Source organism: Gymnoscopelus microlampas (genome assembly GCF_963454915.1).
Source record: "Gymnoscopelus microlampas genome assembly, chromosome: 15".
Taxonomy (NCBI): Eukaryota; Metazoa; Chordata; class Actinopteri; order Myctophiformes; family Myctophidae; genus Gymnoscopelus; species Gymnoscopelus microlampas.
Window position 1 is genome coordinate 41605058 of NC_139952.1, and position 23345 is coordinate 41628402.

At 43.5% G+C, this 23345-nt stretch overlaps 1 protein-coding gene across 1 annotated transcript in view; it reads left to right on the plus strand.

Annotated features, from left to right (window-relative positions):
• Nucleotides 1–23345, plus strand: part of poc1bl (POC1 centriolar protein homolog B (Chlamydomonas), like) — a 51344-nt gene that overhangs the window by 5762 nt on the left and 22237 nt on the right. Inside the window, exons 2-5 of the mRNA XM_084080933.1 lie at nucleotides 7052–7574; nucleotides 11995–12164; nucleotides 18083–18272; nucleotides 21435–21620. Coding sequence (XP_083937059.1) covers nucleotides 7132–7574; nucleotides 11995–12164; nucleotides 18083–18272; nucleotides 21435–21620 — 989 coding nt within the window. The 5' untranslated portion in view covers nucleotides 7052–7131. The remainder of the gene's footprint in view (nucleotides 1–7051; nucleotides 7575–11994; nucleotides 12165–18082; nucleotides 18273–21434; nucleotides 21621–23345) is intronic.

Genomic DNA, 23345 nt, shown 5'->3' on the forward strand with positions numbered 1-23345 from the left:
TGACTCGCCCATCTCTCAGGACCGGTCTCCTGATGATGATGATGAAACAGGCTGCTATTGTTAGAGCTAGGTTGGTGGCGATGGGACATTTTAAGCAGTCTTCTCTTGTCACACCCAGCCCACATTAGCCCAATTATTCGTTTGACTTGGGGCAGGCGTGGCTGCTTAAATACGCCATCACTCACCCCTATTATACATATACAAAATATCATATCACTGTGTGTGTGTGTGTGTGTGTGTGTGTGTGTGTGTGTGTGTGTGTGTGTGTGTGTGTGTGTGTGTGTGTGTGTGTGTGTGTGTGTGTGTGTGTGTGTGTGTGTGTGTGTGTGTGTGTGTGTGTGTGTGTGTGTGGAGACTGGGGATGACAGATTTATCCAGCGTGCGTTAAACAAATGTTTGTTCATAAGCTGGTCAAACCGGCTCTCGTTGACTTCAATGAAGTTCCAGCTCCAGTTTGCATCTATGGTGCATGCCATGGTGTACAACAGTGGTTCCCAATACTGGGGGTTGGGACCCCCCTGGTCCCAACCCCCAAAATGAAAGACCCCCCCAAAATGATTTTGGGGGGGTCCCCACTCCCCAGATAATGACTTATTATTAATGTGCAACATTGTTTTCCTACTCAACAGTAAACAAACCAACATACAGTATAAGTGTATACATACAGGCTATCTGGTATCTGCACATTTCTAAAGTGGATCCCCAGTTCAAAATGCCTGCAAAAAAAGTTGAGAACCAATCGCTTCCCTCTTTATAACATAGCTCTTGAAGTTGAGTCAGTGTGGTCTCTCTCTCCATCCATCCCAGACTAACCAAGGCTAATCATGTGGCTCTGTCACCCATGTCCAACATGACAACATAACAGTGTTACAAAAATGCATCTCTCTTGGCTCACAAGTTCACATAATTACATGTATGCTGCTATTATGTAGTTAACATGTTGAAATATGCCCGTCTCTTTGCTCATAGGCTCGTCATAACATACTTGTAGGCTATTATGCACTTAACACATTCACTGCCATGGACGCATGGATTCAAGTTCTCAGTCGCCACGACTGATTTTTCAGTCATTCGGATTCCATAGAAGTCAGCATGTCTTCTATGGCAGTGGTTCTCAAACTTATTCATGTCAAGGACCCCCAAATTGACACTTATTAGCCTGCGGACCCCCATTTCAAAAGATATGCCAGGGAGAAGATTTTTTTTACGGCTCCAGTGATTCTCAACCATTTTAATTTCAAGGACCCCCAGTTTGACATGCATTAGGGCTACAGACCTCCATTTAATGGCATTTCTATCACTTGGACCGCAATTTATATTGTAAAATCAATGTCAATTTAACTCTGAGAGTGTACAAATGGAACCAAATGGACCGTTAGGGTCCATTTGGTTCCATTTGTACACTCTCTGAGTTACAGACCCATAAGGGTCCATTTGGTGCCTAATCTATCATTTAGCTGGGGACCCCCTGGAACTCCCTCAAGGACCCCTGGGGGTCCCCGGACCCCACTTTGAGAACCGATGTTCTATGGAAGCAATATCATGCACCGAAAATAGACTATCGACAAGCTTACCACGCATTGCACTGCACGTGTTGTAAGCTTGTAGATTGTCTATTTCCGGTTATTCGCTATTTTAAGTGTTAAAATAGCGATGTGTTAAAGAGTACTTGAAGTGGTCAAACTGGTCAAACAAGTGGCTCAATCCTCCAGAAAATCCTAATGATCTCAGATATTTCATAAAAGCAAGGGTTAACCCTCTGGCGTCTGGCATTTTGTTTTAAATTACCTTTTTTTTTTGTCAGGGCTGGTATGGCTGACTTTAGCATCAATCTGCAATTTCTTCAACTGGTTGGTTGTATAGCTACAGTACCAAAACATCATAATTATACATATTGTGCTAATTATGAAACACAACGTGTGTGTGTGTGTGTGTGTGTGTGTGTGTGTGTGTGTGTGTGTGTGTGTGTGTGTGTGTGTGTGTGTGTGTGTGTGTGTTCCTTTCACGCTGTTTCACAAATTGCATATTAGGAAATGGCCTGGAAACAAACGTTTTTATCAGTCGTGAGATTTTATTTTGCTTTAATCCATGTGGACATAATATTACGTCATCCAACGCTTTACCGCCAATGACCTAATATTACGTCATCAGGTGTTTTTCAGTGATTGCGCTAGAGGGCGCTCTTCGCCAGCCTAAGAATGATGCCTTGACTTCGAGAGAAGGGTCCACCCGAAAATGACATTTTCACCCCGTCCGCTACAATGTCATCAGATTCATAAAAATACATTTACCTCCAATGTATTTTCCCAGATTGCGTTTTTGGTGAAAACGAGAGAGACTCGTCTTTCCACGAGACATTGTTTGTATATCCGTGTGGATTTCTTTTTTTCTCTGTCGATCGTCAAAAAGACTCAAAATAAGGTAAAACTGCTGCCAGTGGCAGATGAATTAATTAATTACTACCTGGCAATGAATTTGTTAACATATTGAAATGTATCTGTCCGCTTGCTCATAGTAAGCTCTCATACGTAGGCTATAATAAGCACACACCACGGCCATGGTGCTTTCCCGTTACACTTTAGAAATAATATTTCTTCTCTGTCGGGTGGAAACCTCATTATGTCCAAAAACTGTCACTTTTCCAGGATTCAAATTCCAAAAAATAGCAAAAGAAACAGATCTACATCTTGTTGTGGATCTGCTACTTTATTTGATGCCCTTGTGTGACGCTGTATACCCATCAAGTAGGGCCGCTAATGTACGGAAACAAGTTAGAATAATGGAGATAAGAGGTTCCTGCCCCGACAGCAACCGACGTGTACAGTCGCACTCCGAATGGACACTCTCTTTGTAGCAGTTGATTGGTTTTAGGTGAAAGGGTGAAACCTGCGCTGGAGATGAATGCAAACCTTATCCGTCGTTGGCTTCTCTCCCTAGCTCTCTCTCTCTCTCTCTCTCGCTCTCTCTCTCTCTCTCTCTCTCTCGCGCTCTCTTTGTTGTTGCGGTGCCACTTTAGACAAAAAAGTGGGGCAGGATTGAGGCTCAGGCTGCATCTTAAGCCCTCTTGTCACAGACCTCGCTCGCTCCCAAACAGCTCCCTCCTCTCCCCTCTAGTATATCTGATTCAGAGCAGAGTGAGGAAAGGAAGGTGTGACGGGCTGCTAAATAAAAGGGGGTTTTGTGCTCTCGCCGAGCCCCCAGAGAGAGAGAGAGAGAGGCCTTCCTTCTCTCCATTTTAGTAACCTCAGGACTCCCGGAGAGAGTCACTCCTCTGGCCAGTGGCCCAGCCAGCAGTGCTGTAAAGTAACTAAGTACATTTACTCAAGTACTGTACTAAAGTCCAATTTTTAGTTTTTTTTTTTTTTTTACTTTACTGGAGTATTTCCAATTTCCAATACTTTTACTTCTACTCCGCTACATCTCAGAGGTAAATATTGTACTTTTACTCCACTACAATTATTTGAAAACTTTAGTTACTTTGTAGATTTTGATGATTATTACAAAACAAACATACTTTACCCACTTCAGCCCTATATATATTTTGGCCATTTGAAAATAGCCGAAATTAGCCATTTGAAATTAGCCGAAGCTCACAATGAGCTTGCAGATCTGCTATTTTCAAATGATTTTGAAAACAACCTGGAACAACATATTTTGAGATGGGGGTCTGCAGCAACGTGGGTGGTCCAAAAACTGTTAGGATTTAGAAGTCATTTGTAGAATCCCCAGAAGCGAAGATTTGAGTTAAACGGAAAATATATACATTTAAAGATCTGCAAAAATGTTCACGATTTTTCAAAAAAGAAATTGCAGATCTACATGCTTATACTGTAGCACAGCGCTTGTATATCAGCTATTTTTGAACAGCTAAAGTATAAAATATGGTTCAAGTGGTTAAAACGATTGTGACGCTGTAGTAACTAATTTAGCAGCTCACACACACGCACGCACGCACACACACGCGCATACACAGGTTTGCATTACTATACTTAAGTTGCGAGGACGTGAACATTTTTAGGACAGCGAGTTTATGAATACCATTTATAACTCTTTGACTGCCGGAAATAAATAAAACATAATTTGCTAAGCACGATGCGTTGTGAGCGTGTAGATTGGCTATTTTTCGGTGCGCGACACTAGTCTGGCACGCAACTAAATATGAATCGACATGTTTATCTCTTTTATTCCAACACTAACCCCAACCTGAATCCTTTGCTAATTGTAAACGTCTGTCTTTTTTTAACCATAAAACCAGGAAAACGGTCCTCTCAACGTCTATTTCTCATATTCTACTATACTTGTGGGGACATTGTGACGTCCTCACAAGTATAGTGACACACACACTTTTTCCATCTCTCTCTCTCTCTCCCCCCATATTTTTTGTCTCTTCTTATTTGACCACAGCTCTCAGAGTCTGTGGACGACTCCTTTCATTTACAAGCCTGATGTATACTTAGTGTGTGTGTGTGTGTGTGTGTGTGTGTGTGTGTGTGTGTGTGTGTGTGTGTGTGTGTGTGTGTGACCTTGTAAGTCTGCTTTTTTCTTTTTTTACCCCGGTGCGTGACATGGCACACAGCCGAGGTATACAACCAACCAGTGAACACTGGGCGAACTGGACATGAAGCGTACTTTACTACTTAGCATCCTGTGTGAATGGTGGTTGTTGGGGGACACACTGGAGCTATGCATGTGTGTGGCGCTCCACTTTTATCAGGAGGGCTCAGGGGGAGTGGCCTGCCTGGCAGCGATCAGTGTTGCCATGTCTGCTAATTGTGAGTGACTTTAGGCTTGTTTTTCCTGTAAAGCCGGTAAGTAGGTTGCGTGTTTTTTTTTGGGGGGGGGGGTTAGATAGATTTAGATTAGATTTATTGGTCCCCGTGGGGAAATTCGTCTTCACTGACTGTACATTACATAAAAAGACCATTACACATCACACAAGACAGACAACAAGCAACAAGACAACTGGTGTTAATAGGACAGATTTTTCAGCGGGGCCTTTTGTTCAGGACCTCGATAGCTGCAGGGACCAGGCTCTTCCTAAAGCGGGCCCTGTTAAACGTGAGTGTTCTGTACCTGCGCCCTGAGGGTAGGAGATTGATGAATTTGTTGAGTGGGTGGGTGGTGTCTTGAACTATGGAGTTAGCTATGCGTGTGATGGATCTATTGTTCAGTTCTGTGAGGTTGGGTGTAGGGAGACCGATGATTTTAGCAGCTGTATTTGTGATGCGTGTAAGTTGGGGGGGGGGGGGGCTTGTTTCTAAATAGGGATGGACAATTAATCGATCGTCATATCGGTATCGGACGATGTTGGCCTTAAAATGCAATATCGAACCGATATCAAAATAATATAATCGGTTTTAGACAGATATTTTATCTTATAATAATTATGTTTTGAATTTGAAGCTGAAAAAGCCTTTTGTGACGTTGAAAGGCTGCAGATTCAATCGGTGTTTTCTGGGTAGGCTTTCAAAAGGGTCAACAAGTTGGAACGTTTAAAAATAAAAAATACAGCGCTCGAGCTGTTTATGTTGGGATATGGGCCAACATTTCACTAACGGCGCATCCGTAGTTTTGCGCCGTGACCTTGTAGATCGGCCGATTTTTCAAATAGCCGATGCATATAGGTTTTACAGTGGTAAAATTGATAGTCGCTTCTTTTGGGCTTGTTTTCGTATAATAGCCCTGGTTGCTTGTGTTTCTTGCAAGATCTGGCAACACTGAAAGCGATGCCCCAGAGGATGAAAGAGAGAGAGAGAGAGAGAGAGAGGGATCAATGTTTCTGCTAAGCCTCTTGCCTGGCACAGCACAGGCCACACCGTAGGGCCCTAAACAGTGGCCGCCCTGCTGTAATATTAATGCAACAGAATTGTGTGATTACACTCTGAACGTCAAGTGTAGATGAGTGACGACCGTGCGGTGCAGCTGACAGTGACTACACGGCTCTCTCTCTCGCTAGAGATAGCAGCTCTACAAGCTCATAGCGCGGCACCGAGTGCCGCGCTATGAGCTTGTAGATCTGCTATTTTTGAAAAATCGTAAAAAAAATATTTTTTATATTTCTTTTCAAAAATCTGTTTTAATTTAGAAAACATTTTAAGAATCAGACTCAGGCCTTAATGGGTTAAGTTGACGATTAAAACGATTTAAACAATGTAATTGTGTTCTTGGCATTAAACATTGAAACGTATGAATGCAAAATGCATTTTTGTTTGCCTTTTGAGGCGTTGTAATAAAGAATTGCACAGGGAAGATCTGCCAAAACTGAAATGCATAAAGAAATGACTGACTGATTTATTCATTTTATATAAAGAAAAGCTAAAAAAAATAGCAGAAATGGCTGATCTACAAGCTTACAACGTTGTAAGCTTGTAGATCAGCCATTTCTGCTTTTTAAAGTATGAACATTTTTTCAACATGGAAACCCCCCTGGGGTGGTTTCAGGGGGTCCCTGCAGCAAAAGTAGTTAATAGTCTACAGCATCACAATCACTTTAACAAGTTTATCCATTCATGTATTGGATCACTCTCACTATCTCTCTCACCCTCTCACTCTCTCTCACTCTTACTCCCTCACCCTCCCACTCTCTCCATCTCTCTCACCCTCTCCCTCACCCTCTCTCACCCTCTCACTCTCTCTCACTCTTACTCCCTCACCCTCCCACTCTTCCCATCTCTCTCACCCTCTCCCTCACCCTCTGTCACTATCTCTCTCACCCTCCCACCCTATCGATCTCTCTACCTCTCACCCTCTCACTCTCTCACCCTCTCACTCTCTCCCTCTTGCTCTTTCACCCTCTCACCCTCCCACCCTCTCGCTCTTTCACTCTCCCACTCTCCCACCCTCCCCCCCCTCACCCAGAAGAGAGACTCGTCTTTCCACCCAGACATGTTTACATCCGCGTTGATTTAATTTTTCTCCCGTGGATCATCAAAACACGGTAAAACCTCAGGCAGGGGCGGATGAATGAATGAATGAATGAATGAATACCTGGCAGTGAACGTGTTAAGAATTGTCCTGTAATGAGGTTGCTGTCGTCTCCTGTCCCCCGCAGAGGGCCGTGTCCTGCAGAGGACACCCTGACACCAGGCAGCAGAAGCTCGCGCGCCGCCGCCCCCACACCCCAGCCGAGCCATGAGGGGGCGCTGCTCGCGCAAACTGGGCACGCTGGCCAAGGCCGCCTTCTTCCTGTGGCTGCTGTGGCTGGCCTACGTGGTGGTGGGCCGCTCGTCCCTGTCGCCCGGTGGCGGCTCCGCCTCCGGCGCCGCGGCGGCGGGAGGAGTTGGAGGAGGAGGCGAGGAGGAGGACGGGGGTGGCCGCAGCCTCCTGGTGCGGCAGTTCACGCTGGAGGAGAGCGGTGGCGCCGGAGCGGAGGGCCAGCTGGCGCGGCCCGTGTACGTGAAGCCGGCGCCGGACGGCGGCGCACCGGGCGAGTGGGGACACGCCACGCGCCTCAACAACCTGGGCCCCGACGACAAGAAGCTGGAGCAGGACAGCGTGGAGAGGTACGCCATCAACATCTACGCCAGCGACAAGATCTCCCTCCATCGGCACATCCAGGACCACCGCATGGCTGAGTGAGTACTAGGAGTCGGGTTTTACTGGGTGTGGAACAAGCCGGTGGTGTAAAGTAACTAAGTACATTCACTCAAGTACTGTACTTAAGTATACAATTTTGAGGTACTTTTGCTTTTCTGGAGTATTTCCAATTGCCTTATACTTTTACTTCTACTCCGTCTACATCTCAGAGGCAAATATTGTACTTTTACTCCACTACAATTATTTGAAAACTTTAGTTATTAGTTACGTTGCAGATATACATTATTACATAAAACATACATTAACCACTTTAGCCCCATTTTATACCTAGGCTATTTACTATTATTTTTTTTCTCTTCATTTTAGTACTTTTACTTTTGGTACCTTAAGTACATTTTGATACCAATACTTTTGTACTTTTACTCAAGTACATTTAAAAAAAAATATATATAGGCTTCATTTACGTCCTGCATCCAGTCTATGGGCGTTCCTTTGTCCATCCTTTTTACTGTTTATGGGCCAGGGTCAGCGGTAAGTACCTGAGGTATACGTGAGGGTGTGCGAGCATAGCAGCGGATATACTGTGTACACATGATATGCTATGGACGTTAGTTAAGGTGTGAGAAAAAAACTAAAAACTGCAAGTTGTACGTACAGTAGGAGCGCACATCTGGAAACTCAAAACCCCTTTGACTTTCCCTAAAACTATAACGAAAAATGTTCGTCGACTACCTTTTTTCACTGACGAAAACAAAATAAACACTCTGCCTGCCTGCCTGCCTGCCTGCCTGCCTGTCTGTCTGTCTGTCTGTCTGTCTGTCTGTCTGTCTGTCTGTCTGTCTGTCTGTCTGTCTGTCTGTGAGTCTCTCTCTCTCTCTCTCTGTCTCTCTCTCTCCATCTGGCCTCATGGTCTCCAGCTGTGCTCAGCTTGCTGCTCAGTCAGTGATGTTGGCAGTGAGTCTTGACGCCCATGGACTGTAGTAGTAATGTCTTTTATTACCCACTTCTTCCTCCTCTCGCCTCCTCGGCCTGTTCCCCCTAATGAGCCACCCCCAGCTCCCTCCCCAGCCCCCCCCCCCCCCCCCCCCCCCCCCTCCCTTAATGAAACCCAGGCCTGCTATCTATCTCCACCGCGAGAACCCGGCCCGGCTCACTTAAGACAATTTCTTTTACCCCCCCCCCCCCCCCCCGTTCTCTTTACTTTTAGACGAGCCAGATAAGCTGTCCCCAGAGAGAGAGAGAGAGAGAGGGTGCTAACTAAGAAAGCTGCCCAGCGCAGCGCTCAGGAGTAGAACACTAATTATCCCTTTACTGTCTGTCTGTCACTGGGCTGGACGGATTGGCCGCGGACCCCCATCAAAATATTTTGTTCCAGGGACCCCCAGAAGCAAAGATTTGAGTTAAAAATGTTAAAAAAAAAATATATATTCAAAGATTTGCACACATTTTCACAAATTTTCAAAAATAGCAGATCTACAAGCTCATAGCGCGGCACTCGGTGCCGCGCTATGAGCTTGTATATCTGCTATTTTTGAATAGCCCAAAGTGTAAAATAATGCTTTTTAGCTCAAATCTAAAAATGACACAGTTCCAGGTCTTAATGGGTTAAGCCCACTTTTTTTTAAGATTGTGTCTAGGCATGTGGACAGGCAGCCCGCCGTGCGTGCGTGCGTGCGTGCGTGCGTGCGTGCGTGCGTGCGTGCGTGCGTGCGTGCGTGTGACTCTGCTGTGATGTCAGGACAGCAGAGTCACTGCCCATCTTTCGCCGCAGGCTGAAAACCCACCTCTTCGGGAAACACCACCCTTCCTCTTCGCCTTGCCTACTTGTTGTTAACTAGTTGTACGAACTCTTGTCTTACTGTTTTATTGGATCTTGTTTATTCGATACACTTATTTGTTTTAGCTCTTGCTCAGTTGATTTTCCTATTTTGTCTCATCTGTTTATGAAAGTTGGTAGCTGATATATTGCACTTTTACTTTAACACTAGGTATACTCTTGGTTGTTTGTTTTAGAAGAGAATGCACTTAAAGGACAACTTTTTTTTTTTTACAACCAAGGTTTATATTTTAGCTTGTAATTAAAGTAAATAAAAGATGAGTGTCATTTTTTTTCATTTACTGCTTTCTATAGTTTTAGCAGCTTTCGCAATATCTTTTATAGTGGGCGGGGGCATTCTGTCCGGTGGCTAAATATGCCTTTTTTACACAATAAAAAAGGTCCTGTGGTCTTTGATGGCCAGATGTGAGTTATTGGGGGCTAGAAGAGCTACTGTAAATAATAATAAAGAAAACACCGGGTTATTGTGTAAAAAAAAGACATATTTAGCCATCGGACAGAATGCCCCCGCCCACTGTAAAAAAGGTTGCGAAAATTGCTAAAACTATAGAAAGCAGTAAATTAAAAAAAAATTACACTCATCTTTTATTTACTTTAATTACTCTCTAAAACATAAACCTTGGTTGTAAAAAAATAAAGTTGTCCTTTAAATGCTTCTGGTGATTAGTAGTTTCGTTCCCTACCTATGTTGAATGCACTTATTGTAAGTCGCTTTGGATAAAAGCGTCTGCTAAATGACTGTAATGTTGTGTGTGTGTGTGTGTGTGCGCGCGCGCTCGCTCGCTCGCGCACATGTATGAGTGTACGTGTCTGTACGCACGTGTGTGCGAGCAAGCGTGTTTGTTTTTACTTTTTAAAAGTACAAGCTGTTTCTTTTTTAGCACACAGACACACTGCAAAGTGTCCTCTCCTTGTTCTCTATCGTTGCATTTTTCGCAACCTAGCTCGCCTCTAGCTCTCGTTTTCATCCAGCTGGGCCTGTCTCCCTCCCTCCCCCCCTTCTCTCTCTCTCTCTCTCTCTCTCTCTCTCTCTCTCTGTCCATGTTGCTGTGGTCTCTCTCTCTAAGAGCTGCTCTGTGGTATGTTGATCATTGGTGTGATTTCTTCTGCACACATATTTCTCTGGCTCTTTTTTTTATTGACTCTAATGATTCCCATCTGGAATAGGACCAAACGAACCCGTCCACACCACTCCCCCTCCACACACACACACACACACACACACACACACACACACACACACACCACTCCCACGCTAGCTCGCCAAAGCCACCTCGACCAAATATATATATATATATATATATATATATATATATATATATATATATATATATATATATATATATATATATACATATACATATACATATATATACACTAGGGGTGTGCCGATATATCGTCCCACGATATATCGCGATACGTTTTCGTGACGATATGTATCGTTTTGGGAAAAAAATTATCGTTTTGAAAAAAAATCGTATCGAAGTTGTGAGCCAAATATCGTATCGTATCGTTTGGTGAAATTAGTGTATCGGCACACCCCTAACACACACATATACATATACATGTACACACACACACACACACACACACACACACACACACACACACACTTATATCATTCACTGGCAAACTTATTTCTGGCTGTGTGGTCTCAGTGCCAGAATTTTGCGACTACTCACAGAATATCGATCCCCTGATGGTGTGTGTGTGTGTGCGTGTGTGTGTGTGTGTGTGTGTGTGTGTGTGTGTGCGCGCGTGCTGGAAGACATCACAAATAGATGAATTATATCAGTGGTTCTCAAACGTTTTCATGTCAAGGACCCCCCAAAATGATATGTATTTGGCCACGGACCCCCATCTGATTTTATTTTTGTGCCAGGGACCTCCAGAAGAGAAGATTCATGATTTTATGGAGGAAAAAAAGAACTAAATCAACATTATTCAAAATTGTCTGAACATTTTCCCTATTTTTTTAAAACCTATTCAAAAACAGCAGATGTACAAGCTCGCAGTGAGCCCTGAATCCCCTCTGAATAGGGGCTGTTGGGGTTGAAGTGGTTAAAAAAAACTGCATTCATGGTCTGGAGAGAGACTCAAGCCCCCCTTTGATGTCTATGTGCCCTGGTCCCAGTGGTGGAAAAGTACTCACATTTTTTACTTAAGTAAAAGTATCAATACTGCAATGTAGAAGTACTCTGTTACAAGTAAAAGTCCGGAATACAATTTTTTTTTTAAAGTACAGAAGTATTGGTATCAAAATGTACTTAAAGTACCAAAAGTAAAAGTACTAAAATGTTTGAAAATAGCCGATCTACAAGCTCACAACGCGTCGCATCGCGACGCGTTGTGAGCTTGTAGATCTGCTATTTTCAAATAGCCTAGGTATAAAATACGGCTAAATGTATGTTTTATAATATAACAATCTAAATCTACAAAGTAACTACCTAAAGTTTTCAAATAATTGTAGTGGAGTAAAAGTACAATATATGCCTCTTGAGATGTAGTGGAGTAGTAAGTAAAAAGCATTAGAAATTGGAAATACTCAATGTAAAGTACAAATACCTCCAAAATAAATGTGCTTCGTTACTTTACACAGTCTCTGCCTGTGTTCCCGATAGATGCCGAGCCAAGAAGTTTGACTACCGCCGCCTGCCCACCACCTCTGTGATCATCGCCTTCTACAACGAGGCCTGGTCCACGCTGCTGAGGACCATCCACAGCGTGCTGGAGACCACACCCGCCGTCCTGCTCAAAGAGGTCATCCTCATCGACGACTACAGCGACCGAGGTCAGAGGTCATCCAACCCAACCGAAAACCGAACCGAATCGACCGCACGCACACAGTCACACACACACACAGTCACACACACACACACACACACACACACACACACACACACAAGCACATATGCACGCACGGCATGCACACACTCATGCATGCATGCACGCACACACAACAAGTGTGTTTTTTTTCTCTTAACCCATTGAGACCTGGAACTGTCTCATTTTTCAATTTGAGGTAAAAAGCATTATTTTACACTTTGGGCTATTCAAAAATAGCAGAAATACAAGCTCGTAGCGCGGCACCGAGTGCCGCGCTACGAGCTTGTAGATCTGCTATTTTTGAAAAATCGTGAAAATGTGTGCAAATCTTTGAATATATATATTTTTAAAGCGAACATTTTTAACTCAAATCTTTGCTTCTGGGGGGTCCCTGGAACAACATATTTTGATGGGGGTCCGTGGTTAAATACATATAATTCTGGGGGTCCTTGATATGAAAAAGAGTGAGCACCACTGATATAGAAACATACGTTTTTCAGAAAACTGTTGAGGTTTAGGAGACATGTAGAATCGGCTTCAGGTCTCAATGGGTTAAATGAAAACACCCAGAGCTCCCTGCTCCAATTGATGTATGTGATAGCATGGTAGACAGCAACGACGGCGATGGGGGCAAAAATTGATGTGTGTGTGTCAGTGTGTGTGTGCGCGTTTGACAGACCCAGACAGGCAGACGGATTAAAAGAGCGAAAACCTTATTGTACAGGCTTGATTGCTCGAAACAGAAGAGGAGCGACAGCCTCAGCCTAGGTTTCTAATTCAGCCGCCACGATGGATCTCCAGGCCTCTCTCTCTCTCTCTTGTGATTTACATACAGTACAAGTCATCAAAACCCTAGGCTGCCACTAGCCTTCCTGCTTTCGTGTATAGAGGCGGGGCGGGTTTAAAATCAGTGCGGAGAGAATGCGACTGATCCCATTGGTTCTCCGATCTGTCCGTCAACCCCCGCCCCGCCAACACAACATTACGAGCGACGCCCACTGCACTCTGGTTGGTTGGGGAAATGAAGCACTTCCTATACCGGGTACACCGACGACGCGCTGATCTAGGCTTTTATTTTTTAGCAAAACTAAAAAAATAAAAGCCTGGAGATCGAGGCTATCAAAACCCCACCTGACGAACGAGCGACAGATTAAATCGTTGCTGTCGGCGCAGAACCTCTTATCTCCATGTTCTAATCTAACCTTTCGTGTTTTTTTTTTCTCATAAAATTAGCGCCCTACTTGCAGTGGTGTAAAGTAACTAAGTACATTTACTCAAGTACTGTACTTAAGTACCATTTTTAGGTACTTTTACTTTACTGGAATATTTCCAATTGTATATACTTTTACTTCTACTCCACTACATCTCAGAGGAAAATATTGTACTTTTACTCCACTGCAATTATTAGTCAATTTTAGTTACTAGTTACTTTGCAGATGTAAATTATTACATTAAAAAACATACAGTAACCACTTTAGCCCTATTTTATACCCAGGCTATTTGAAGATAGCCGATCTACAAGCTCACAACGCGTCGCATCGCGGCGCGTTGTGAGCTCGTAGATATGCTATTTTCAAACATTTTAGTACTTTTACTTTTGGTGCTTTAAGTACATTTTGATACCAATACTTTTGTACTTTAACTCAAGTAAATTTTGAATTCGGGACTTTTACTTGTAACGGAGTACTTCTACATTGCAGTATCGATACTTTTACTCAAGTAAAACATTTGAGTTCTTTTTCCACCACTGCCTACTTGATCACACTACACAGCGTCGCAAAAAAAAGCATCAAAAGCAGCAGATCTACAAGCTCGAGACGCGGGCGCGAAGCGACGCGTTTTGAGCTTGTCGATCTGCTACTTTTGCTATCTTTGAATTTGAATCCCGAAAAGTTAACAGTTTGCTGTTTGGACGTACAGTACGAGGTTTTTCCACCCGACAGAGACGGACATTTAGTGTGCTGGAAACAAAGCTGTCACCTCGACAAAAACAACAGCAGCCGGGGGAACGAGACGGGACGCATTCTGCACACACACGCGATGGAATGCGGCCCGGCCGTTTGCCTCTCTGATCCTCCCGGTGATACGGTGAACGAACAACAGCGCTCAACCCCTTTTTGGACGAGCTTAACCCATTAAGACCGGGAAAGTATCTGTGACATTTTTAAGATGTCTTTGGCTACTCAAAAATAGCAGATCTACAAGCTTGTAGCGCGGCACTCGCTATTGTGAAATGTGTGCAAATATTGGAATATATATATATATATATATATATACTTTTAAAGTAAGCATTTTTAACTCAAATCTTTGCTTCTTGGGGGTTTCTGGAACAAAATATTTTGAGATGGGGGTCCGCGACCAAATACATATCATTTTGGGTGGTCCTTGACATGAAAAAAAGTTTGAGAACCACTGATATTATAGCAACATATGTTTTTAGTTTTTTTTTAGCTGTTAAGGTCATTCATTACACACCGGCGATTATGCGAATATACGCAAACTTTGGACTTGTTCCGAATAATTAAAAGACGCTTGAAAAATTCGCCCCCGGTGTGTAAGGAGCTTTAGGATTTAGAAGACATTTGTAGAATCGCCCAGAAGCAAAGATTTTGAGTCCCAAAATGTTCGCTTTGAAAAAAAAATATATATATATTCAAAGATTTGCACAAATTTCCAAAAGATTTTCCAAAAAAATAACAGATCTATCAAGCTCATAGCACAGTTATGAGCTTGATAGATCTGCTATTTTTGAACAGCATTCTTAAAATGACACACAGATGCGTTCCCGGTCTTAATGGGTTAAGTCTAAAGGTGATGCAATGAATGAATGCGGGGGCCCCCAGGCCCTTGTTCCCGGACAGTCAGGCAGGTTGCTTTGTGTCAGTGCCATCATCATCATCACTACCGTGATGAGAAGCAAACAATGGGAGACACACAATGGCGTACATTCCTGTAGACTACTGGAATCTTGCGGGACTCTGCCTGTCTTGCCTCCCCAATCTGTGTGTGTGTGTGTGTGTGTGTGTGTGTGTGTGTGTGTGTGTGTGTGTGTGTGTGTGTGTGTGTGTGTGTGTGTGTGTGTGTGTGTGTGTGTGTGTGTGTGTGTGTGTGTGTGTGTGTGTGTGTGTGCCATAGACTGTATAAATGAGATGGACAAACCCACTCCGCTGCTTTCTACAGACCGAAAATGAAGCCGATTGTACCAAGACTGTAGGTCCGCCATCTTTCAATACGCGTCAGAATGAGACCAGACCATTATTGGTTGGGTAGCTTGTCAATCAAGAGCGGGGGGCGGGGAATGAATGCTATTGGTTGTGTAGCTTGTCAATCAAATCATCCCGCCCCTCCTAGAGAATAGCCTACTTTATCGTCAATTTTATAATAAATAGGACCATAATTTAGCAAAACGCATATCCTGATGATTGAAAGGAGACTTTAAACTAGCGACTGGAAGCATATAGAATTTATGACAATTTTTATTACAGTAAGAAAATCTAGTCTAAAGTTTGTCAAAAAACCCATTCACAAATAAATTCTTTCTGACACCGCAGGTCGGCGCAGGGTAAAACAGCGCCACTCTGGCCATTTTGTCGGCCTCATCGTAAATATCTAAGACTTGCCCCTTGGTGTGTGCGCGCGTGGCAAGCATGAGACTTCTCCCTCCTCGCGAATTACTACTATTTTCATCTAACATACCCCTATAGAAGCTCTGGCCGTCTCTTGGTTAAAGGAGAATTCCGGACTAGCCTTTTTCTTAGCTTTATCCAATCTGTGAACCCAGAGTCAAATAAAAGGAAAAAACAGCGCCTTCTGCTGTTTTTTTTCTTTGAATTTGCCTCTGGGGGGGAACTCCCAATAGAATGTAGATAACAGTATGTCGGCTGTTAGGTCCGCCCTCAGCCCTCCACTTCCGGTCCACGTGTCTTTAATTGTGAACCACTTGACCACATGGGCTGTAGCATCCATATTCTGGGCATGTCATAATAGGTGAAAATAGTACACCTACTGAACAAGCTCACATTGTATGCGATGTGATGTGAACTTGTATATTTGCAATTTTTCAGCAAAGATATTTGGTGTGGAGGTAAAAAAAAGTGGGCCATGTAATCGAGACCTGGAGGACCCCGGTCAGCGAGGGTTTAAGTGGGTTTAAGCCCTATATATACTTACTCAATAATTAGCAAAAATAGCTGATCTACCACGTCACAACATGATAGTAGATGGCAAACTGTGACCTTGTTGATCAGCTATTTAAAAAAAGGAGAAAAGAAAAAATGTCTTTGAAAATGTTTGAAAACTTCCCAAAAAGATGCCCAAAATAGGGACTCCAGGATTAACAACAAGACGTAGCCTATTTTCCCGGTGTCTCGGCATCTCAGATTCGGTCTCTGGAGTGGACCATAGTCGCCTGGAGGCAGTTGCACCACCTCACACTAAGTTCAAACTTAGCCTAGTTATAGCTTAATGGCTTTTAAAAAGCCATGAAAATATGTGTCATTTTAGATTTCTTTGGCTATTCAAAAATAGCAGATATACAAGCTCATAGCACGGCACCGAGTGCCGTGCTATGAGCTTGTAGATCTACTTATTTTTTTTAAAGGTTTTTTTTTTGGCAAATCTTTAAATATATATATTAAAAAATATATATATATATATTTAAAGATTTGCACACATTTTCACGGTTTTTCAAAAAATAGCAGATCTACAAGCTCATAGCACGGCACTCGGTGCCGTGCTATGAGCTTGTATATCTGCTATTTTTGAATAGCTATAACTAGCCTAAGTTTGAGGCTTAGTGTGAGGTAGTGCAACTGGTCCTCCCTGAGGAGCCTAGTTGGCGAAGCGAAGCAGAACGGAACTCGACAATCTACTCTCACATGATTGTTGATCGGCCCGAACATCTTTAGAAAAGCAAGACTTAAGCTTCTGGATAGCAGGACGGTCACTGAGCATGATACCGCTCTGTGTCCGACACCGGATCTAGGTGTGTCTGGGTGTCCGTCTGTGAAAGGAATCTGTGTGTGTGTGTGTGTGTGTGTGTGTGTGTGTGTGTGTGTGTGTGTGTGTGTGTGTGTGCATTGATGATGAGGATTCTCGAGACGTTACTCCATAACGGTGACTTCAGCTGACCTCCCAATGACATCATTTCCTGGTCTTTAACAGCCCTGGTCAGATGGAATCTTGGACAGGTCACTTGGCCAGGCAGCAGTGACAGAGTTGTGTGTGTGTGTGTGTGTGTGTGTGTGTGTGTGTGTGTGTGTGTGTGTGTGTGTGTGTGTGTGTGTGTGTGTGTGTGTGTGTGTGTGTGTGTGTGTGTGTGTGTGTGTGTGTGTGTGTGTGTGTGTGTGTGTGTGTGTGTGTGTGTGTGTAATGGTTGTTTTATGGATACAAATATTTTTTGAGAATTAGAAAAAGGATCCAGGTTGGGGTTAGAGTTTTCCCTATTCTATACTTAGTTGCAGTGGTGGAAAGTAACTAAGTACATTTACTTAGGCTATTTATAAATAGCTGATCTACAAGCTTTGCGAGCTTGTAGATCTGCTATTTTCAATCATTTTTAGTACTTTTACATTTGATACATTTGGATACCCCCCCACTACATATTGTTTACAATTTTGTATTCTTATTAAACTTGTGCTGCTTGTTTGACAGCACTATCATCAGTGTTGTGTAAATTCATGTTTTGTGTTTGTTTGTTTGTTTACACATTATCTTTTCTTTAAAAAACAAATGGAAAATGAAGGGGTGTCTCTGTGTGTGTGTGTGCGTGTGTGTGTGTGTGTGTGTGCGTGTGTGTGCGTGCGTGCGTGCGTGCGTGCGTGCGTGCGTGCGTGCGTGCGTGCGTGTGCGTGTGCGTGTGTGTGTGTGCGTGTGCGTGTGCAGGCTACCTAAAGTCCCAGCTGGAGGAGTACATCAGCAGCTTGGAGCGCGTGCGTCTCATACGCACCAACAAGCGGGAGGGCCTGGTGCGGGCCCGCCTCATCGGCGCCACCTACGCCACGGGGGACGTACTGACGTTCCTGGACTGCCACTGCGAGTGCGTCCCCGGCTGGATGGAGCCCCTCTTGGAGAGGTGGGTACCCCCCCCCCCCCATATGGTTGAGCGGAGTCCCCCTGGGCTCTATACTAGTGTATTGTCAGTTGTATTGTCATCGTGGGGGAAAGCTATCGCTGAAAATAGCCGATCGACAAAGCACGCGACGCAACGCTTGTCGATGGGCTATTTTCAGGGAAAGCTTTCCCCACAATACAGAGGCTGGGGTATAACTCATCCACTGCCAGAGTAAATACATGAATAAAGCCCAGACTGCCAGCGATTTTCTTACCTTTTCAAGTAGTCACATAATATTTATCTCCAGTATGATCGATCCCCTGATGGTTGTTAATCACAGAGGGTTTTCCTGTGCTTCAGCATCATGCAGTAAAGGCCTTTGCAGACAGGGTGCGATTTTTCGCACGGAAAAAAAGGACAATATCGTTTTTTAAATGAACACTTGGTTCTCAATGACCTCATGCACACCGGCTCCGAATTGACCGTGCGGCGATGCGATGCGGTGATGCGTTTTTTTTTTCTTCAATCGAACCCAGTTCGATTCGTGCGAACAGTTAACCAAAAACATATCGAAAACCGCCATTCGGAACCAATAATAACCAACTTAATCTGGCTCATGTAAGGTTAATCGTATAATCGAGAAGCAGGTTGTTTATTTATTTTTTGTTTTGTTTCTTATATATCAGCAAATCAACACGCAAAAATTTGAATAGCTTATTTTTTAGAATCTATCTATTTCTTAGAACTAAATCGATTATATATACAGTACAATAAACCACCTAAGCCCTGTATTATACTTTGTTGTACAATGGTGGCGTACACAAATAGTCAATCTGCTATCAATAGGTCTGCTATTTTTACTATTACAAAAAAAAGTTAATTAATCGCAATCGAGGCAAAAGTTTGAAATAATCGTGATATTGATATGATTTGATCGCCCCGCCCTACATGACAGCCAGCAGAGAGGAGTTGCACTTTGCTGGATGTGTGTTTCTGCTGGGGCAGGGTTTTGAATACAATTTTTACATTCAGCAGACGCTCTTACTCATTTTGCGACTTACAAGTGCGAGACCAGAGAAAGCGTGAACCCTAGTCAACAAACGTCAGTAGAGTGCAAAGAGAAGAATGTGGTGCCTCAAAGACACCATAGGGTGTATCGGGTAAACTTCCAAGTGCGTAGCTGATTCATGCTAGTATTGCCATGGGCAATTCTTTGTTTGGAATGAAAATAGTCTACTAGTCTTTGACACTTGAACCCCATGCACTTAAACACTTAAACTTTGTAGTGGTTTTGCCGGTTAAGTGCCGGGGTGCCAGTCACAGTCATAAGCCTGACAAAAGGTAATAATAATAGTACCAACAACAACCCTACAAGCGACCGACCCTTTAAGACCTGGAACGCATCTGTGTCACTTTTTGATTTGAGCTAAAAAAAAGCATGATTTTACACTTTGGCTACTCAAAAATAGCAGATATACAAGCTTGTAGCGCGGCACCGAGTGCCGCGCTACGAGCTTGTAGATCTGCTATTTTTTTGAAAAATCGAGAAAATGTGTGCAAATTAATATATTTATATTCTTTTAAATCGAACATTTTTAACTCAAATCCTTGCTTCTGGGGGGGTCACTGGAACAAAATATTTTGAGATGGGGGTCCGCGGCAAAATACATATCATTTTGGGGGTCCTTGACATGAAAAAGTTTGAGCACCTCTGATATAGAAACATACGTTTTTCAGAATACTGTTGGGATTTAGAAGACATTTGTAGAAATCGGCTTCAGGTCTTAATGGGTTAATACCACATCAACCACTAAACCAAACAGCATACACACACTACCATAGAAAATAGGAAAGAAAACACGCACGCACGCACACGCACACACACACACACACACACACACACACACACACACACACACACACACACACACACACACACACACACACACAATGTAAGTCCGTTTGCCACGGTGTATTCAAATATATATACGTAGGTGAAACCAAAACCCAAAGTTTGATGTTCCTCGTTCAGTTCATCATCAGACACAGTTTGTGGTGTTGCCAAAGATATCACAACCACATGAAGTTCAATTCGATACCCCACATAGTTCAATAGATAACCACAGAGGGCAACCCAACACCACAGCCGTTTACAAGGAAGGGCCAAGTGACCGGCGCTGGAATCGAAGCTCATTTCCTGGTTCTCTTTAAAGCATTCAGTTCCTATTAATGGCCCAGCAGATATCGCTGTTACACCTTCCGCAGAGCAGTGCATGCAGGCTGCAGAAGTAATTACTCTCGATAGAAGTGAACGAGGTTTTGGCCGGACTTTATACTTGATTTTATTATCTTTAATAAACATTTTCATACACATTTTATGTTTTCAATCACTAGTTTAAAGTCATTTTTAAATCCTCATGCTATGCGTTTAGTAAATGATGGCCAATTACGCCACAACTTATATAGGCTACTTTGTTGACCGTGGTTCCCACAGAGGTCTATACTTGGCCCCCTCCTTTTTTTGTTTTACACCAAATCTCTGTGGTGAAAATAGCCGATCTACAAGGTCACAACAACGTACCGCAGCGCGCCAACGTTGCAAGCTTGAAGCTCAACATTAATCACCTACAACAGGGGTGATGCAACTTTGATGATGGAGAGGGCCACTGTATTTCCACACTCACTCCAGAGGGCCACATTGCATATACTGTCGGGCCATTGTCACACAAAAGTAGCAAAAATAGCCGATCTACTTGTAGATCTGCTATTTTTTAATTGGAATCCTGTTTTTTTTTTGCTATTCTTTAATTGGAATTTTTATTTAATTTCAAATGCATTTAGTTATACTTATGTTAACTTTATGAACTTAAATACAAATACATAGTACATAAAAAAGACAGTATCACTTTAATACTATAGTCATTAAGCTACTAATATAGACTGAAGTAATTAAAGGGAGTCATGTTTGCATGTTTGGAATTGTAACAGCTGAAATCAATAATACATCAGTATTCCGATATTAACCTGTGGGCCGCATTAAGTGAAGGTGGGGGCCGTATGTGGCCCCCGGGCAGCCAGTTAACCACCTACGGTATGTACGATGGAAAAGCTATTATAATAATAACCAGTGCTTCACATCGTTTTGTTTCCCCTTTCTGTCCACCGGCCCGGCCCGTCAACCAGGATCGGCGAGAACGAGAGCACCATCGTGTGCCCCGTCATCGACACCATCGACTGGAACACCTTCGAGTTCTACATGCAGACGGACGAGCCCATGATCGGAGGCTTCGACTGGCGCCTCACCTTCCAGTGGCACGCCGTGCCCGAGGTGGAGCGCAAGAGACGCAAGACCCGCATCGACCCCATCAAGTAAGAGACAGTGGTTTTGTGTGTACAAGGACCCCCACATTGACACTTATTAGCCCGCGGACCCCCCCCCATTTGAAAAGATATGCCAGGGACCCCCAATAAGAGATTTTTTTTTTTTTACGGCTCTAGCAGAGATTCTCAACCATTTCAATTCCAAGGACCCCCAGTTTGACATGCATTAGGGCTACGGACCCCCATTTAATGGTATTTCTATCGGGACCACAATGTATATTGTAAAATCAATGTTAATCTGACAGTGTACAAACTCTGAGAGTGTACAAATGGAACCAAATGGAACCTAACGGGTCCATTTGGTTCCATTTGTACACTCTCAGAGTTACAGGCCCATAAGGGTCCATTTGGTTCCATGTGTACACTCTCAGAGTTACAGACCCTTAAGGGTCCATTTGGTTCTTAACTATCCATCATTTAGCTGGGGACCCCCCGGAACTCCCTCAAGGACCCCTGGGGGTCCCCAGACCCCACTTGAAGTAGAACCAATGAAGTATAAGAGACACAAGTCTCGCATCCACACCGTGAGGTAGGACGCGGTGTTGATTTTGACAGCACATTTTGATTTAGTTTCAGTCATAGTCTTTTGAATACAATTCCATTTAGTTTTAGTCATATTTTTGTCATCTGAAATGTTTTAGTTTTTGTCTAGTTTTAGTCGACTAAATCTACAGTTGATTCAGTCGACTAAAATGTATGTTGGCGGTGCCTTGATGGCGTCGTAATGGCTGACTTTGCACTTGGTTGCGTGCCGAAAATAGCCGATCTACAAGCGCAAAACGCGCTGTGCTGCGATCGGCTATTACACCAGAGCGCAACAAACATAAAATGACTTGTCTTTTAGTTCTACCGGATCAGCTGCCCTTGCCGGCGATTCCGAGCGTTTTCACTATAACCTTTGAAAAACCATAGAATATTATTCTTCACAACGATCCATACAACGATCGCTTTCAAAGACATACCCGAGTCTCGTAGAATCGAGCGATTATTGCGTTATAAGCGTTAATGTAAGCGTTATTTGCTGTTGAATGTAGGTTTTTTTTCGCCAAAGACAACAGAAAGCAGAGAAAAGGGCATTTTTACAAATCCATTAGACTGCCAGTGAATGTGGCTGTTTTTTTCTGCGATCATGTGATTTCCTCCTTCACTGGGAGTCAAATGGTAATCTCTCAAGAACAGATTCTGCCCTGCGGTGGAATCTGTCGGAGGGGTTCGTCATAACGTGTGCGCATTGGCTACAAGTGGGCGTGCCTTCAGATCAGGAAGCGGGCCGCGCTTTACCCAATCAAATGTAGTGGGCGGGATTCACGTGTCCATCCACCCTTCCCCCCTCGAAACTAGCCGAAACTAATTTAACAATAGCGTCCTCGGAGCGGACAAAACCACGGAAAGATATTCACATTTTAACTTACTCTTTCATCATAGAAACAAGTGGGCTTATAACCAAAACCATCCATGTTCTCTGGGAGAAGTGGTGTTAGTGTTCCGTGTAGAAATATTGTTAGTGGGAATGAAAACGTAGTCGCACCAACCGGAAGTGATGCGCTGAAGGCAGACATGAAACCGGAGTTTCCCTGCGCACTGGTCTTCCATTTTCCTCCCGCCAGACCCCACAGACAATATCAGAAAACAGAGGTCGCTGTTTTTCATTTTCTGTGGGGTCTGGCTACGCGAGACTAGTCAAATGGTGACTCATAGGTCAGCGAAGAGTGG